Source organism: Macaca thibetana, chromosome 10 (genome assembly GCF_024542745.1).
Source record: "Macaca thibetana thibetana isolate TM-01 chromosome 10, ASM2454274v1, whole genome shotgun sequence".
Taxonomy (NCBI): Eukaryota; Metazoa; Chordata; class Mammalia; order Primates; family Cercopithecidae; genus Macaca; species Macaca thibetana.
The window spans coordinates 94,534,252-94,552,710 of NC_065587.1; the positions used below are offsets into that span (position 1 = coordinate 94,534,252).

The window sequence follows — 18,459 nt, forward strand, 5'->3', positions numbered from 1 at the left end:
AAGTTTAAGTCCGAGCTGCCAGCTTTCCTCAGTGGAAATCAAGTGAAGTCATCATCTTTCAGTTCGCAGATCCTCTTTCCACCTGGTAGCTGGTTCTCTTGGGTAGCATTGTGGCTAATACTTTTCTTGGTGCCAATCTTGCATTCTCAGAAACCACAGTTCCCTGTATTGACCTCCTTTTGCTGAAACAGAGATGCACAGCTCTGCTTTCTAGCTCAGTAGATGATTCTTGGAATATAAAGTTTAATTCATTCCAAGAAAAAGTCTTAGGAGTGCAGCACTTCAAAATCAGGTAATGTTCAGGCAATTTATCAGAGACACATAGTAGATTAGTATTTTGACTTTTGAAATTTCAGAGTGTGCTATAGAGACACATTGTGGCATAACATAGAGATGGGATGGTCTTAACTTCTCCATACAAACAAGCTTGAAGTAAGGTGAAGGAGAAATTGCATTTGATGTCTTAGCACTCAAAGCGTGCTGTTTATTTTACTTCTTTGAAGACTAAAAATCATTCCATAATGTTCTCCTTATTTCCTCACTGAGAAAAGGAAAATGAAAATTGAACACTAGATCGATTAATAAATACTCAAAGCTTCTTCTTTTAGGATTTTAGTTCATTGAAATCAGGTAAATGTCTGATTTTGGTTATGTAACCAAGTATTTCTAGTTGTTTCTCAAATCATATGTCTTCTTGCTTCCCAGTCTGGTCTCCTAACTTGAGGGGAAATTGTAAGGAGACACCCTGGCCTTGTTATCAGAGCTCATAATTGAAGGGGGTTTTAGGAAAAGTTCCTCCTCAGCAGCTTATGTCTCTCTCCTGGTTATCTGCTGCTTCTCAGTAATGTTTGCCATCAGTGAATAAATCTCAACATTTATTAGATCCTACTTTAAAGGAGACTCTTTTCTGCTACACAAGTTATGTTTCCTGTCCTTTATTTTTCTAACAATTACCCAGAGTTTTGTGACTTACAAGAAAAACATTTCGTTTGTTCATGAACCTGTGGTTTGGAAAAAGCTTGGCCAGGAGAGCTTGTCTCTGCTCCCCTCAGCTTCTCTAGGAACAGCTGATCATTTGGGGAAATGGAATCATCTGAAGCTTTGCTCACCCACGTGTTTGATGGCTGATACTGGCCATTGGCTAGAACCTTGGTTGAGGCAGGCAGCATGAACACTGACCCTGGCACTGCCAGGCTGTCTTTGTGGCCTGATCTCTCTCACAATCTGGGGGCTGAGTTCGAAGGGAAAGCAGTCTGAGATAGGGAAGCCACATGGCATCCCTTTTACTGCATTCTATTCATTAGAAGGAAGTCAATAAGGTTGGCCCATATTCTGTTTTTAAATGGGATGAATATAGCCTCGCTTCTGTTCTAATTGACATACATATATATATATATATATATATATATATATATATACACACACACACACACACACACACATAATTATGGCCATAGAGTGACATTTTGATACATGTACATAGTGTGTAATGATCAAGCTAACTAGCACATTTACTACTTCAGTCATTTTTCATTTCTTTGAATTATGAACATTCAAAATCTTCTGGCTTTTAAAAAACATACTATAAATCATAGCCATATTCACCCCACAATACCACAGAACACCGGAACTCATTCCTCTTATCTAACTGTAATTCTCCATCCATTAACCAGCCTCCCCTCTCCTACTTCTGTGAGCTTTTTTGTTGTTGTTAAGAGACAGGACTTTTCTAGTGTAGTCTGGGCTCTGGGCAACTGTAGTCATCCAGATTGGAGACAGTGGTTTGATCATAGTTCACTGTAGCCTCAAACTCTTGGGCTCACATGATCCTCACACCTCAGCCTCCTGAGCAGCTGGGATTATGGGCATGCAGCACTGCACCTGTCTGATTTTTGACTTTGTAGAGATGTCTCCCTATGTTGTCCAGGGTGCACTGGAACTTTTGGCCTCAAGTGATTTTCCTGCCTTGGTCTTTTAAAGTGCTAAGAAATAACAGGCATCAGCCATGTTACCCAGCCCTCAGTTTTTCTTCAGCTCCCACACATGAGTGACAATGTGCAGTATTTATCTGCACTTAACATAACATCCCTCAGACTGATCCACGTGGCCACAAATAACAGGGTTTAATTCCTTTATATGGTGAATCGTATTCCATTGTGTATGTGTACCACAGGATTTTGTCCATTCATTTGGTGGTGGACATATAGGTTGATTTGATACATTAGCTGTTGTGAATAGTGCTACAATAAACATGTGAGGACAGGTATCCTTGTGATCTATTGTTTTCTTTTCTGTTGCCTGAATACCCAGTAGTGGGGTTGCTGGGTCCCTGGGCAGTCCCATTATTAGATTTGTGAGAAAAACTCGTGTTGTTTTCTGTAGTGGCTGCACTAATTTACCTTCCCACCAACAGCATGTAAGAGTTTCCTGTTCTCCGGAGCCTCACCAGCATTTGTTATTTTTCTATCTTTTCAGTGACAGCAATGTATTCAAATTGAAGCAAGATTATATCACATTGTAGATTTGATTTATATTTCCCTGAGGATTAGTGATACTGAACATTTAAACATTTATTTGTTGGCTATTTGTAGTTCTTTTTTCTAAAAACAAGTATAGTTAGATATTTTGTTCGATTTTGAACTCAGATTTTTTTTTTAACAGTCAAGTTGTTTGAGTTTCTTGTACATTTTACATATTAGTCCCTTATCAGATGAATAGTTGACAATATTTTCTCCCACTCTACAGGTTTTCTCTTCACTCAGTTGTTTGCTGGCCAGAAGCTCTTTAGCTCAATGTGCTACCATTGGTCTATCATTTGTTTTTTCCTATGCTTCTGATGTCTTACCCATAAAAATCTTTGTGCAGACTAATGTCCTCAAGCATTTTCCCTATATTTACTTACAGTAGTTTGATAATTTGGGGCCTAACATTTCAGTCTTCAATTGATTATGAGTTTCTTTTGTTATATGGTGTTACAGAGGAAGCTAGTAGCATTCTTCCCCATATGGATATTTAGTTTTCCCAGTGCCATTCATTTGAAGAGACTGTCCTTTCCCCAATGTATGTTCTTGGCACCCTAGTCCAAAATCAGTTGGCTTTAAATATGTGGATTTATTTCTGGGTGCTGTATTCTATGGCCTTTACCCCAAGAATCATGACTTCTTAAAATGCAATTCAAATTGTCCTGAAACATTTGCAGTCTAAGGAAAGGCTTATGGCATTGAATCCTTATTTACAGGATTCATTATTTTGTGTCTTTTTGAAATACGGTCTTTGTCTGTCATCCAGGCAGAAGTGCAGTGGTGTGGTCATAATTCACTGCAGCCCTGAACTCTGGGTACAAGCCATCCTTTTGCCTCAGTCTCCCAACTAGCTGGCTCTACATGCATAAGCCACCATGCCCAGATAATTAAAAATAAGTATATATATACACACACACACACACACACACACACACACACACATATATGTAGACATGGGAGTATCACTATTTTGCTCTTGCTGATCTCAAATTCCTGGCCTCCAGTGATCTTTCTGCCACAGCCTCCTAAAGTGCTGGGATTACCGGCATGAGCCACCATCCCTAGTATAGAGTATTAAATTATTTTCAAAGTCTTATTCCCAGAGCCATTTATTGACTTTGGCCTAAATCACCCACTATGATATGTCTGACACCGTTTTGACATATTATGGGGAGTGAGGATGAGGGAGGGGGTTAGACACTTTTCACTGAGAGATCACTTAGTGCCATTGAAGGAGGAACAGAAATGTATTATCAGGAAAATAAAAGTCAGATGAAGTGCAAAAGTTCTCTGGAAAGATGATGACAGTAAAGCATATATTTTTGTGACTCATGGTAGCTTTAACTTTGCTCTTAAAATTCAGAGTAATTTAAGGCTTTACATTTGAAGAATGTACTGTGTTACAGACAACATTTTATTGCAAGTAAATACTTTTCAAAATTTGCTATTTGTTTTGTAATAGATTATTCTTAGTCTATATCAAACTATATTATTTTACTCATGCAGTTTGATGATCTTATGGCAGAGAAGGAAGCTGTATCTTCAAAATGTGTCAATTTGGTGAAAGACAATCAAGTTCTTCAACAGGAGTTATTATCTATGAGAAAAGTAGAACAGGAATGTGAAAAACTTGAGGAGGATAAAAAGATGTTGAAAGAACAAATATTAAATCTTAAGACACATATGGAAAACAATATGGTAGAACTTGGCAAAGTACAAGAATATAAATCAGAGCTAGATAAAAAGGCAATGCAGGCAATAGAAAAATTAGAAGAAATCCATTTACAGGTTAGTTTTTTAAATCAGGTAAGTTTATCTGTAATGGGCTTTCATTTATTTCACTGCAAACTGTATTTTGGATATGTATATATTGTGTTTCTTCTGCCTCTCTTGTAGCAATTTGCTTTGTAGAGTTCTAGAAAGAAAATGGCATCTGTTTTTTCTTTTAAACATTTAAATTTCCATTATTACTATGACAAGATCAATCTTTCAGAGTAATGATTCTCACTATGGTGTCATTTGATGATTAAGACCAGTTGGCATAAGAAAAAATTGTGATTTAGAAATTATGTGATACTTTTAAATTGGTCTTAAGCTACATTGTTCTTTGATCACTTTTTAAAATTATGAATGGATTCTATTACTTCTTGTATGACCAGATTACATTAACAGTAACATAATTATGATTTCAAATTTGTATAAATTAGACTTAATTCTGAAATCAGTTATTAGTTTTTTGGATATTGCTGATAAATATGTTAAGCTCCAGCCTCTTTTTTTTTTTTTTTTTTTTTTTTTGAGACAGAGTCTTGCTCTGTCACCCAGGCTGGGGTGCAGTGGCCAGATCTCAGCTCACTGCAACCTCCGCCTCCCGGGTTTACGCCATTCTCCTGCCTCAGCCTCCCGAGTAGCTGGGACTACAGGCGCCCGCCACCTGGCCCTGCTAGTTTTTTGTATATTTTTAGTAGAGATGGGGTTTCACCGTATTAGCCAGGATGGTCTCGATTTCCTGACCTCGTGATCCACCCATCTCGGCCTCCCAAAGTGCTGGGATTACAGGCTTGAGCCACCGCGCCCGGCCCAGCCTCTTTTTTTTTTAGCATATTCAAAATTGCTCTTTGAATCACTGACTCAAAATGAAAGGCAAAAAACATATGGTAATTAGGTTATAATTGTTTTAAAAGTGTATTCTTTTCATTCGTTTTAGACACAAGCACAACATGAAAAACAATTGGAGCAGTTAAGCAAGGATAACATGGCTTCACTAAATAAGAAGGAACTCACCCTTAAAGATGTGGAATGTAAATTCTCTGAAATGAAAACTGCTTATGAAGAGGTTACAACCGAATTGGAAGAATATAAGGAAGCCTTTGCAGCAGCATTGAAAGCTAACAATTCCATGTCAAAAAAAATAACAAAGTAAGTCAAAACATGCAATCGTAGGAAATGAATTAAGCTCATTAATTTGTTTTGAAAACATAATTTTTAGTGAGATGGCTTCAGGAGATTAGTACGAAGTGAATGCTAATTTGATAATGTAATTTTGGAAAATAATGTTAGTAAATAATCTTACCTTTAAAATATTAGTCAAGGATAATGTCTGTCCCATTTCTATTTTTTATTTTTATTTTTTTGCTTTTGTATGACTTTTTTCCTCTGAAAACTCTCATGTAGTTAATCTGATCTGTTAGTTTTTGTCACTAAGTATTTTTGAAGCTTTATAATTCATAAAGCGATCTTGTTATAAAATTACTTGTCAGAGTTTCCCTAAATAGAAAGATTAATGAGTTTAATTTATTTTTCGGTAGATCACAACCTACACCCAAAGTGTCGAGTGGTACTGCTACTCTGGGCACAATCGTTTTTAATTGTGATTTTTAGTATTATCAATAGAGGGTGTCTCAAGAAAGACTATTTGTGTAACATTTTCAAGGTGTTACAGAAAGGCATCCTTGTGAAATAGGGAATAATTATCAAGGAATTTAAAGAAGTGTAATTCACAAAGTGAATGGGGGCTAATTGCCTTCAGCGCTGCTTTAGTTCTTTTTCTTCCAAGCCACACCATCTAGTTCTCCCCAGGAGCTGTTGCTCTGAGTTCTTCCTCAGTGCCAAATGCTTAATTGTTCCCAGATAATGGGTGAAATGTGCAAGGGTGAAACCTAAAATTTCCTTACTAAACACAACTATTCCTAGATTTTTTTTTTGTTCATTTTAGTTTTCTTAACCTACCTCAAGGAGTACAACATGATGTTTTGATATAATTATTTCCAGTGAAGTGGTTCTTATACTCCAACAAATCAACATATTCATTTTCCCACATAGTTACCCTTTAAATACAAGTATTTCTAATGGAATCTTTAGAATCTCACAAGTGGAGCCATTTTAGAAAGCAGCAAGTTTCACCTGGTGAGCCGTGCATCACTGACAGCCATTTCTCTCCCCTGTCTACTTTGTTTGATCTGCTTGTTCAGTATAAATTACCTTAGAAACACGGGTGCTTCTTTAGAATGATTTTACAATTATAATTGCTTACAACAGGTATGCTGTCACACATCTTCGGTGTGAAAACACTGTTTAGTGGGTACTTGGTTTACTCTCAGGGCAACGTTTTAAAAACTGCAAGTCATTAAGAATCATTTAAGGAAAAATGAAATACTAAGCATTTGTCTTTGCTATCTTTACAGATCGAATAAGAAAATAGCAATGATCAGCGCCAAGCTTCTTATGGAGAAGGAGCGGATGAAACATTTTCTCAGCACTCTTCCTACAAGGCGAGACCCAGAGTCACCTTGTGTTGGAAATCTTACTAGTAGAGGACTCAACAGAAAATATGTTCCCCAAATGCCCATCAGAATTCCTACTTCAAACCCACAGACTTCAAATAACTGCAAGAACTACTTCACTGAGGTTAGTTATATGATCGTTTCTCTTTTGGCTTTTGTTTCTCTAATATAATTCCTCTTTGTAATTTGGTGAAATACTGAGTTGTTCTGTTGACTTATGCATGTTAAGTAAAGATCATAATTAGCTATGTTAACACAGAAAGGAAATGGGAACTTTACATTTTTTAATTCCCTGGAGCTCTCATTTTCAAGAGATACCCATTTCCTAGCTTTATTCAATACATGTGACTAAACTGACACATTTAAAATGTCTTTAAAAGCTGCATTTAAGTTAGGTTTTAGAAATTGCATGTTATTGCCTAATAACTGACGATATACCTTGAGATGCTTTGGCTTACTCTCTAATTCTAGTTTAGTTGCAGTGCATACTACCACCTTTTTTTTTTCTTTTCTTTTTTTTAATACAGTGTCTCACTCTGTTGTCCAGGCTGGAGGGTCGTGGCACCATCTCGGCTCACTGCAACCTCCACCTCTCAGGTTCAAACGATTTTCCTGCCTCAGCCTCCTAAGTAGCTGAGACTACAGGCGCCCACCATTACACCCAGCTAATGTTTGTATTTTTAGTAGAGAAAGGGTTTCACCCTATTGGCCAGGCTCTTCTCAAACTCCTGACCTTGCCATCTACCTGCCTCAGCCTCCCAAAATGCTGGGATTACAGGCATGAGCTACTGCGCCCAGCCCATGTCACTTTTAAAGTTTGTTTGCAGCAGATACCACGGTGACTCATGCCTGTAATCCCAGCACTTTGGGAGGCTGAGGCAGGTGTGTCACAAGCTCAGGAGTTCAAGACCAGCCTGGCCAAGATGGTGAAACCCCATCTCTATTAAAGTACAAAAAAATATTAGCCAGGTGGGGAGTGGGCACCTGTATTCCCAGCTACTAGGGAGTCTGAGGCAGAGACTTGCTTAAACCTGGGAGGCAGAGGTTGCAGTGAGTCAAGATCACACCACTACACTCCAGCCTGGGTGACAGGGCAAGACTCCATCTTGAAAATAAAAACTTTTTCACACACCGGGGCCTATCATGGGGAGGGGGGAGGGGGGAGGGATTGCATTGGGAGTTATACCTGATGTAAATGACGAGTTGATGGGTGCAGCACAGCAACATGGCACAAGTATACATATGTAACAAACCTGCACGTTATGCACATGTACCCTACAACTTAAAGTATAATAATAATAAATTAATTAAAAAAAAAAAAAGAAAAGAAAAACTTTTAAGAAAAGTTTATTTGCACCATCTCAACTCTTCCCACCCATAATCACAACTGAATGATTGGCATCCAAACACTTTACCACATATGGATGTTTATTATTTAGTAGAATCCAATTTAATTGCATTTTATGAATTAAACAAAACCCTAAAATGTTAATTTCCTTTTTTATGTTAAAAGCTTTGTGCTTGGCCAGGCGCGGTGGCTCAGACCTGTAGTCCCAAGGCCTAGAAGTTTGGGACGCTGAGACAGGTGGGACGCTGAGACAGGTGGAACACCTGAGGTCAGGTGATTGAGACCAGCCTGGCCAACATGATGAAACCTGTCTCTACTAAAAATACAAAAATTAGCAAGGCATGTTGGCAGGCATGTGTAATCTCAGATGCTCAGGAGACTGAGGGAGGAGAATCACTTGAACCCAGGAGACAGAGGTTGCAGTAAGCCAAGATCATACCACCGCACTATAGCCTGGGTGATGGAGACTATCTCAAAAAAAAAAAAAAAAAATCGGTTTGTGCCTTTCTTACATAAGAGTACATCCTCTGACTATAAAAATCCTGGAAGAAATCCTAGGAAATGCTCTCCTGGATATCATGCTTGTCAATTAATTTATGGCTAACTCCTCAAAAGCAACTGCAAGAATAACAAAATTGACAAGTGTGATCTAATTAAGCTAAAGGGCTTCTGCACAGCGTGAGAAACTATCACTGGATTAAACAGATAGCCTAAATAATACAAGAAAATATTCACAAACTATGGATACAGCAAATGCTTATTATCCAGAATCCATAAGAGACTTAAACAAATCAACAAGCGAAAAATAAATAACACCGTTAAAGCTGGGCAAAGGCCATGAACAGACACTTCTCAAAATAACATATGTAAGTGGCCAAGAAACACATTAACAAATGCTTACCATTGATAATCATCAGAGAAATGCCAAATAAAACATCAGTGAGATACCATTTCACACCAGTCAGAATGACTTTTGTTAAAAAGTAAAAACATATATATATACACATATATATATATATATATATGTTGGGTAGGCTATGGAGGAAAGGAAACACACACTGTTGGTGGCAATATAAATTAGTTCAGCTGCTATGGAGAGCAGTTTGGAAATTAAGTACTAAGAATGACCGTTGGATGAAGCAACCTCATTACTCTACTAGGGGTATGCCTAAAGGACAATAAATCATTGTAACATAAAGATGCATGAACATGTGTGTTCATTGCAGCACTATTCAAAATAGCAAAGACATGGAGTCAATCCAGGTGCATCCAAGGTAGATTGAAAATCCAAGCTAGATTGGAGAATTCCATATATACAATGGAATACTTTGCAGCCATGAAAAGAACAAAATCAGGCCCTTTGCAGCAACGTGGATATGGCTGGAATCTACTACCCTACTCAAACTAACACAGAAACAGAAACCAAATATCTCCTGCTTTCACTGATGTGGGAGCTACACATTGGGTGCACATTATCATAAACATGGGAATAACAGACACTGAGAAATAAGAACGGGAGGGACAGAGTGGGCCAAGGTTGAAAAACTACTTATTGGGTCATATGCTCACTACTTGTGTGATGGGTTCAATTGTACTCCAAATCTTGGCATGCCTCAATATACCTTTGGAAAAAACCTCCACAGGTACCACCTTAATTGAGAATACAAACTAGAAAAAAAAATTAATAAAAGAAAAATTTACCATAAAAAAGTTTAGTATAAGTAGAGAACAGAAATTTCTTTTTAAGATAAAAATTTATTGGAGTAAAAAAACAGATTAAACTTTTATAAAGGGCAGAGTTCTGCTAAGAATTTCAAAGTAATGCATTCATTGTAAAAGATGACTTTAATTTTTTTTTTCTTTTTTGAGAAAAGGTCTCACTCTGTTGCCAGTCTGGAGTGCAGTGGTGCAATATTGGCTCACTGCAACCTCCAACCCCTGGCTTCAAGCAATTTTCCTGCCTTAGCCTCCCAAGTAGCTGGGACTACAGGTGTGGGCCACCACGTCTAGCTAATTTTTGTATGTTTAGTAGAGACCAGGTTTCCTCATGTTGGCCAGGATGGTCTCGATCACCTGACCTCGTGATCTTCCCGCCTTGGCCTCTCCAAGTGCTGGGATTCCAGGCATGAGCCACCACACCTGGCCATTGTTTAACCTTTGTACTAATAAACACCACCTTTCTAAAATTATGTCTATGCAATAGACCAATATTAACTGTATTTTTGTCTGATTACTCTAAGCAGCATTACACAGATACATCCTCTATTATGTAAATTAAAATCAGTAGAAAATTTACTTTATGTATGTGATTATTTTTCTTTTGAAGCCAACTTCAAGTTACGTCTAGTCACTAAAAATACTAAAGGCCACAATTTGTAAGTGATATATTATTTTCATGATAATGTTTCTTGTTTAACTTAAACTTTATTATTATTTTCACTTATTTTAGATGGAGCCGGACCGTGTAGAACAAATAATTAGAGAAACAAAGAGAAGTATGTTGCCAAAATTTATTCCTTAAATTTAGGTTTATTTTAGAAATAAAATTTAATAACAAATGGCATTCCTTCTCATTGTTGGGTTAGTAGATACCACGTTAAGTATTTTTCTCTTCTTACACACATCTAATGAAAGATATGAAAACAAAAACTTCCAGAGAGAAGACTGTCCTTGTGCACCATAAATTCATCACATCCCATAGCTTCAAAAATTCCCAAGAAGTCTATGCATCTCTTTTTCACTGGCTCTACACTTTCTTAAGTTTTGCCATCCTCATGGAACTGTCAGCCAGCACCCTGAAACGATTCTCAGAAAACAAAGGCATCATCAAGTTCTCAGGGTTTTGGTAGAGATTGAAGGCCAACAGATGTCAAATTCATTCAGAAATACTTAGCTGAGCAATAACCCTTCATCAGCAGTCACTTGACAATTGACATTTTAAATCTCCTGTCATTTACTGTGTCATTGGCTTACGTCTGTTCTCAGGAAAAGTTCCAACTTTTTCACCATGAAATAAAAACACCCACGTCAATGTGATTCCTGTCAAGTTACTCAACCTTGTCTCTCACCACTTACTGCACTCTGCCCTTTGCTCTAGCGCCAAACTGGATGGAGCGGAACTCTGCAGGGCTCTTCCCCACCTCAGGCTCTTTGCCTGCACCTCTTCCCTCTCTCTGATGAGCTTTTCCTTGTCCTTCAGGTATCAAGCTATATTATCTCCTCCACCAGAAAGCCCATGATATTGACATAAAAGTGGGATAGAGGACCCTTCTGTGTGTTCCAGTAGTGCCCTGCTGTATATCTCTCGTGTATCCATGACTCTATATGGACATTGTCTTGTCTGTTTTTTTAGGATATAGCTTATGACTGTTGGGAGGTGGACCATACCATCTTCATCTTGAAATTCTAGTGCTGGTTCTAGAATCTTAGCACGTGTCTGTTGAGTAGATGAATGAAGAATGAAAAAGCTCTGATATTTAAACACAATTAGATTTAATGCCATGTGTAAATTATTTAATAGTAATCTTGTATTGTAAATGTACATACATATTTCTCATTCTTATTAACTCTGATAAAGTTCTCAACTCTTTAGTTTTTAAAATCACAATGAGCTAACCAAAGTGTTTTAGGTAAAGAACATAATTCTTTGTTTTTCTATCCAGCTGTTGCTGTGTTGGACACTTTCACCCATCTACTTTCTTCTACAGAATCCACTGGTAAGCCACATCTAATCAAGAGAATATTTAACCATAAAATCATAAGGACAAATTTTGTGATATAAAAGATTATAAATCTTTATTACTGGGCTATTTTCACAACATTTTAATTGTTTCTCATAAAATATACAACATCACAATCTTTACCGAAGTAGGATATTTTTGTATCATATGTATGAAGATAACTTGTAGGGTATTTTAAGTGATGTTTTTCAGTCTCTTCAGTTTTAAGTGGATCTTGCAGATGAAAACCAGTATTATTGAGTTTGACATACTCAGATTGCCCAAATGCCAGCTGTTTAAACAGCCAAACAACCAAGTCATCATTGATTCTTTAGTAGAGGTCATTGAAGACTTATTTGCATGTCACAGTCTGTATTACTTAGGAGACCTAAGGAGTACCTGCCAGGCTTGTCCATGCTAATGTTATGATTTTCTTTTTGTAGTTGAACCGTATTTTGTGTGGTGATGATCTGAGGCTCTGTAAATATCTGGTTACTCCTCAAAACACACTAGATTTGGCATTTCATGGATGACTTGTGTTTGAGCAATTATTACTGCAATGGTTGCCAGGTGATTATTTTCTGATTCTCTTCTTTGTTCTACATGGAGAAATAAAACCAATAAATAAGGGAGAAGGGAAAGCTCATGATTCTGGTGCTCCAATTCCCCAAGATTAGGCCAGTGGTAGATATTCTAAGCTGACTCTTTATGTCTTTTTGATTTGTGCCTGTTACTCTGTCAGCACTTTTTTACTTTCTGGCACAAGATGTTCTAAGATAATCTTGTGTTTTCTCTGCCCCAGCCCTGAAATGAATGATTTTTCTTAGAAGCAGAGGTGGAGCCACTGAGGAAGCACAGGCGAGCCCTCCCCAGCATGTGCTCACTGGTCCAAAACAGAAGAACAGCTGCTGCATCCACTGAGGTACCAAGAAACTAGCAAAGGGCCTTCTGGCTGTCTGGGGTCAGTCCTCATGTGGTCCCTGGCTCAGCCTCAAGGGTTCTGGGTTAGTCTCCCTGCAGCCTCTGTGCTGTGTCTCTAGATCGGGCTCTGCGGGAAGGGCCCCGGGAGACCCAGCAGCACAGGGTGTCTCCTCTGCCAAATGTCCCTCCCTTCCTCCCACTCTGACACTCAGGGATAGGGTAGATGGGGTTTCCAGGCTGTGCCAGGCCACCTCACTTTCTCCTCTGAGATGAACCCTGAGGGCCTGGGGGGATGAGTGGGAAGCTGGCTACCTGGAGCCTGAGGCTGACTGTCTCTCCCTGTGTCTTGGAGGAGAGGCCTTGTCCCAAGAAAACCCCCAGGGCTTGACCCCTGGGCATGCATGCAGGGAGGGAGGGTCTGTGGGCTAAGCAGGGGCATGGTAATGAGACTTTAAGCAGCACTATTCAGGGGCCGGGTGGGTAGACCGTGGTCAGAAATGACCTGGTCATTAGGACCTAGTCAGTTGGTACCTGATCACCAGGGGCCTGGTTAGTGGTGTTCTCCTCAGTAAAGTTCTCATCAGTGGGGACCTGGCAACCTAGTCATTGGAAGCCTGGTCAGTGGGGACCTGGTCAGTGGGGGTCTTATTAGTGGGGCCTGATCGGTTGGAACATAAACAATGAAAAACTGGTTGGTGGGGCCTATACAGTATACCAGGGGCCTGGTCCGTGTGGGGCCTTAGTGGCTTGGTGCTTGGTCAGTGAGGGCCTGGTCAGAGGGGACTTGGTCCGCTGGGGAATGATCCATGGAGATTTTTTCAGTGAGGGATGGGGGGGCGACAACCTGGGTAATTGTGGTCTTGTCAGTGGGAACCTGGGCAGTGGGGACCAGGTCAGTGGGAAATTGGTCAGTGGAGTCTGGCCCATGAGGCCGATTAAGTGTGAGCCTGGTTAGGAAGACATGGTCAGCTGGGACTTGGTCCGTGGGACCTGGTCAATGGAGGAGTGGTCATTAGGGGCCTCGTCAGTAGGGATCTGGTCAGGGGCAGCTGGTCAGTAGGAACCTGGCCATCTGGCCACTGTGTGACCTCAGGCAGAGGGTTTGTCTGTGGAGTCTCCTTGCTTCCATCTGCAGGGAAGGTGAGTCAGGGCACCCTGGCAGGTGGTTGGTAAAAGAAGATGAGAAGATGTGTTGTATCCAGCACTGTTTGGCAGACCTACAACTTTACACAGGACCTGTATTCCACCTAGAGAGGATGCCAGCCCTTTCTGCTCTACCCGGTGCCCCTCCTTTGTCTGCATTCCCAGGACCCCCATGGATGGGGAAGGCAGAGATTAGAGAGCACCTGTAGAGGCTCTAATGCTGGCCATGGGCCCTGGTTGTGACAGTGGTGAGACCTGGGTGCTCCCCTGAGTGTAGAAGCTAAGCCTGGCCAGAGAAGCAAGACACACACACACATACGCACACACACACAGGCACACACACATGCACAAACACACTGCATGCACACGTGTCAGTTCAGGGGGTAGAGGACACTGACCCTGGGCCCTCTTGACCCAAGCAGGCTCCAGTTGTGCTGGGTTGTGTCACCCCACGATGTCATTGTTGCTGAGCCCCCATCGCCTCTGTGTTGTGGAGCAGTTAGAGGCACACAGCAGAGTCCGTGAGTGGCTCTGCGTGAAGGACTGTTTTCTACATGAGAAGCACATCTCAGCACAGCTGACTCATCAGACTCAGGTGAGTGGGACCTGCTCTCTTCTCTTCCTCCTGACTTGGGGACAGTTGCTATCAGGTGGGTGGTTTTGGCCTCTGGGCAGCTACTGAGGATAAACCCTAAACACTCACCGGGTGCCTGTTCTGCGCTGACAGTCATCTCATTCATCCTCACAGCAATTCCATTCTGAATCTCCTCTGGACACCCCCAGGACCACCAGGACAACCCCCATCAGGGCCCTGTCACCAGGCCCAGTCTGGCTCCATGATAACCAAGACACAGGTTCAGAGACAAGCGCCTGCATGGTGCCTGCATGTGACTCCCCTTGGTGGGTAGTGACCAGCTCACCATGGAAGAAGCCAGGGCAGCATGCGGCCAGCTGCCCTGCAGCCCCAGATGACTCCTGGGCCTTAAGAAGTCATTCTTAAAGGGAAAGCTGGTCACTTTGAGGTCCCTGGAAGGAAGGGTGAATGTGTCATCCCAACAGCCCTGGCAGCCAGCAGCATGCCATACATCTTCTCACCCGATCTTTGTGACAGAGGCCACCTTCTGGGGCACAAGTCCCATACCTAAAGGGTCCTATCTCAGTCGGCCTCATCCTGAGCCCTGGGATGGGAGAGGCACCATGCACCCCCCTGCAGCAGCCAGGATTACCACCCAGGGGACTCATCCTTCTGTGGCCCTGGCCAGACTTAGAATTTGGCCCAAGACAGGACAAGCTCAGTCAGAGCAGCTTGTCAGGACCCAGGGCCTATGTATGCCAGACATGGCCACGCTGGCTCAAAGAGCAACCAGCCACCTCTGCAAGGGTGTGCCAGGAGCAGGTGGACCAGCCACCAACCTCATCCACTCATGAAAACAGAGATGGCCAGCTTCCCACACCCTGAGTGACCACCACCTGACAGCTGATGAAGTGGAAGCCTGAGGAAAAGCAGATGGCACTGGGGCCCTGCTTCCAGGGCAGAATAACTGATTGACCCTGACTGGCAGTGAGTTGGGGACTGGTCCACCTGCTCCTAGCACACCCTTGCAGAGATGGCTGGTTGCTCTTTGAGCCAGCTTGGCCTTGCCTGGCATGCACAGGCCTCAGTGCAACAACTGTGCTGCAAATGGAGCCACATAGAGGATATGAGCAGCAGGCTCAGGAGCAGGCTGTGCACTGCCTTTGGGGCTCCAGCCCATGCATCAGGGCTCCTACAGCAGTGTGGGCTTCCTGGGTGCCATGAGGCAGACCACAGGCCATCCTGAGGAGGACTCTGGTAAGAGCTTCCTTGTGTATGTGGATGATGTCCAGGATGTTGGCCTGGTGTCCCTGAGGCAGCACTAACAGGTCAATGGCTGGGTCCAGGTCCTGCCTGGGCTGATTGGTGAAGATCTCCCTGGCAGCACTGAAGTGGCATCTATGTTCAAGTGCAGAAAGGGCCCAGTCTGGTGGATGAACCACACGGCCAGCTTCTGGGTGTGGGCATGATGCCACATCCTTTGTCACTTCCTGATGTGCCCCACCAGCACTGAAGAGACAGCCTGGAGACAGGGCAAGAGGAAGGCTGAGAACGATGAGATGGTGAGTCCCAGATTCTTCCTGTCCCTGAGCCCACCCTGAGTGACCCTCAACCTTTAGGAATGGGAGAGCAAGATTGACAGCTTCAAGTACTTCACCAAGAAGATGGACAACAGGGCACTCAGCTCAACTTCACAGCCAATGAGTTGACATGCAAGCAGATGATGGTAACAGGCTTTAAGAAAGAGCATCAGATGGCAGCCAGTACTTCAGCCTCAGCCAGGCATTGGAGTCGGACCAGGCCATCCACTTCACCATAGAGGCCTTCCACACTATCAGTGAGCTCTTTGCCAGTCAGCCCAGGCAGGACCTGGACCCAGTCATGGACCTGTTAGTGCTGTCTCAGGGACACCAGACCAACATCCTGGACATCATCCACATGCACAAGGACGCTCTTACCAAAGTCACGGAGAGCCGGCAATATGTGGCAGAAGTGAAGACAGAGGTGCAGAGACTGATGACGTCAGAATCACAGGAACAGGATTTCTTTGGCTACTTTGGCTGAAATTCACCACTTTCATCCAATTCGAGTGAGAGACATGGACTCACAGATGCTGCATTTCTTGCAGCAAAAGATACTGTTTTTTCAAAGTCACCCAGGAATTGATAGTGTTGAATGACTAGATACTCGATCGTGGACTGTTTCGAGTTCAAGGATTCATTCTACAGAGAATAATAACACTAGAGCAAAGAGCTAGTGTCCGATATCGGTGGTAGCACAAAGATGGTTTTGTGATCAACTGAAATCCAGCTGAATACAGAATTGTGTAGGAAACAGTTAATATGATGATACAATAGAAACAGTAGCAAACATGAATTAAATCATGCTATGAATGCATAAACTACCATTGTAACTTTTGGAAGAATGATAATACCACTTTACTGCTTTTTGAAGTATGAATATTTTAGTGTATGTGCTATAGGCCTCAAATCCTATAAAGAATCTCCAAGAAGTTGGCTGGATAAAGCCTGCTGTGGATGTCTTTATACTCAAAGATTGATGATGTAATTTGCATGTTTGTCCCCACCAAATCTCCTGTTGAATTATATTTCCTATTGTGGAAGGTGGATCCTGGTATAAGGTGATTGAATTATGAAGGCAAATTTCTCATGAATGGTTCAGCACAATCCCCTTGTAGCATCCTCACAATCATGAGCGACTTCTCATTAGATCTAGTCACTGAAAACTCTACGTCACCTCCCTACTCTCCGTGTTTTCCTCTTGCCATGTGAGACAACTTACTCTTTCTTTGTCTTCCACTTCCACGATGATTGATAGATGTCTGAGGCCTCCCAGAAGCAGAAGCCACTGTGCTTCCTGTCCACTCTGCAGAACCATGAGTCAATTCAACCTCTTTTTCAAAACAAATCATACAGAAAATGGCAAATGAGGATTGGAGCATTGCTATAAAGATACCCAAGAACGTGGAAGCAGCTTTGGGACCATGTCATGGGCAGAGGTTGGAAGAGTTTGGAGGGCTCAAAAGAAGACAGATGAGAAAACTTTTGGAACATCATAAAGACTGGTTAAATGGTTGTGACAAAAATCCTGACGGAAACATGGACAGTGAAGGCCAGGCTGAGGAGGTCTCAGATATAAGAAGATTTCTGGAAAATGCCTTCCTTTTGGATATGGAAAGCTTATACAATGCCTGTACCATCATTGTGCCTTAGAAGCAGTGAATTCTCTTTCTATTTTCGAGGCTCATAGGCAAAAGTGACTGTTGCCTTGACTCAGATGAGACTTTGGACTTTGTAACTTTGAGTTAATGCTGAAATGAATTAATGCTGAAATGAATTAATGCTGAAATGAGTTAATACTCATGCTGGAAAGGCATGATTGTATTTTGCAATGTGCGAAGGACATGAGATTCCTGGGATCAGGGACTATTCTGTCCCTGTGTCCCTACCAAAACTCATGCGGAATTCTATTTCCTAATGTTAGAGATGGAGCCTAGGTGGCAAAAGATTTAGTCATTAAAGTGTAGGGGTGGATCATTCACGAATGATGAAGCACCATCCCGTTGATGCTGTCCTGAGAGTGAGTGAGTGCTCATGTGATCTGGTTGTTTAACAGGCTGTGGAACCTCTGTCGTCATTCTGTGTTCCTCCTACTCCTGCCTTAGGAGACATCTCGTCGTCCCTTGGCTTTATGATATAATTAGGAGGCTTCCTGATTCCTTCCAGAAACAGAAGACACTAAGCTTCCTTCACAGCCTGCAGAATCATAAGTCAATTAATCCTCTTTTTTTTACAATAATACAGAAAAGTAAAACTGCCGAGAGGAGCTGTGAGATGTCTTCAAGGCCTTTTTCCCTTTGTCTTGGCTATTAGCACAGGGCTTTTTTGTATGCAAATTTCTGAAGTCTTCTTCAATTTTTCCCCTTAAA

General features: G+C 41.7%; 1 protein-coding gene across 2 annotated transcripts; it reads left to right on the top strand.

Moving 5' to 3' along the window:
* Positions 1 to 3,997: 3,997 nt before the first annotated feature.
* On the top strand, positions 3,998 to 12,436 carry LOC126929832 (ankyrin repeat domain-containing protein 18B-like). 2 transcript variants are annotated; one of them, XM_050746497.1, is made up of 6 exons: positions 3,998 to 4,310; positions 5,230 to 5,441; positions 6,707 to 6,929; positions 10,603 to 10,648; positions 11,816 to 11,869; positions 12,316 to 12,405. In XM_050746497.1, the coding sequence occupies exons 1-6, from the start codon at positions 4,023 to 4,025 to the stop codon at positions 12,336 to 12,338; spliced, it is 846 nt and encodes a 281-aa protein (XP_050602454.1). In that variant the 5' UTR covers positions 3,998 to 4,022; the 3' UTR covers positions 12,339 to 12,405. The 2 variants fall into 2 exon arrangements, with proteins under 2 accessions (XP_050602454.1, XP_050602452.1); XM_050746495.1 differs by lacking the exon at positions 10,603 to 10,648 and having other exon boundaries at positions 12,316 to 12,436.
* Positions 12,437 to 18,459: the final 6,023 nt, after the last annotated feature.

Excerpts from the sequence above, each read along its gene's own strand:
- LOC126929832 (XM_050746495.1), top strand. The coding sequence starts at position 4,023 with ATGCAGTTTGATGATCTTATGGCAGAGAAGGAAGCTGTATCTTCAAAA. Across the intron at positions 5,442-6,706 it reads ATGTCAAAAAAAATAACAAA|ATCGAATAAGAAAATAGCAA; the intron begins GTAAGTCAAAAC and ends CTATCTTTACAG. Across the intron at positions 6,930-11,815 it reads GCAAGAACTACTTCACTGAG|CTGTTGCTGTGTTGGACACT; the intron begins GTTAGTTATATG and ends TTTTCTATCCAG.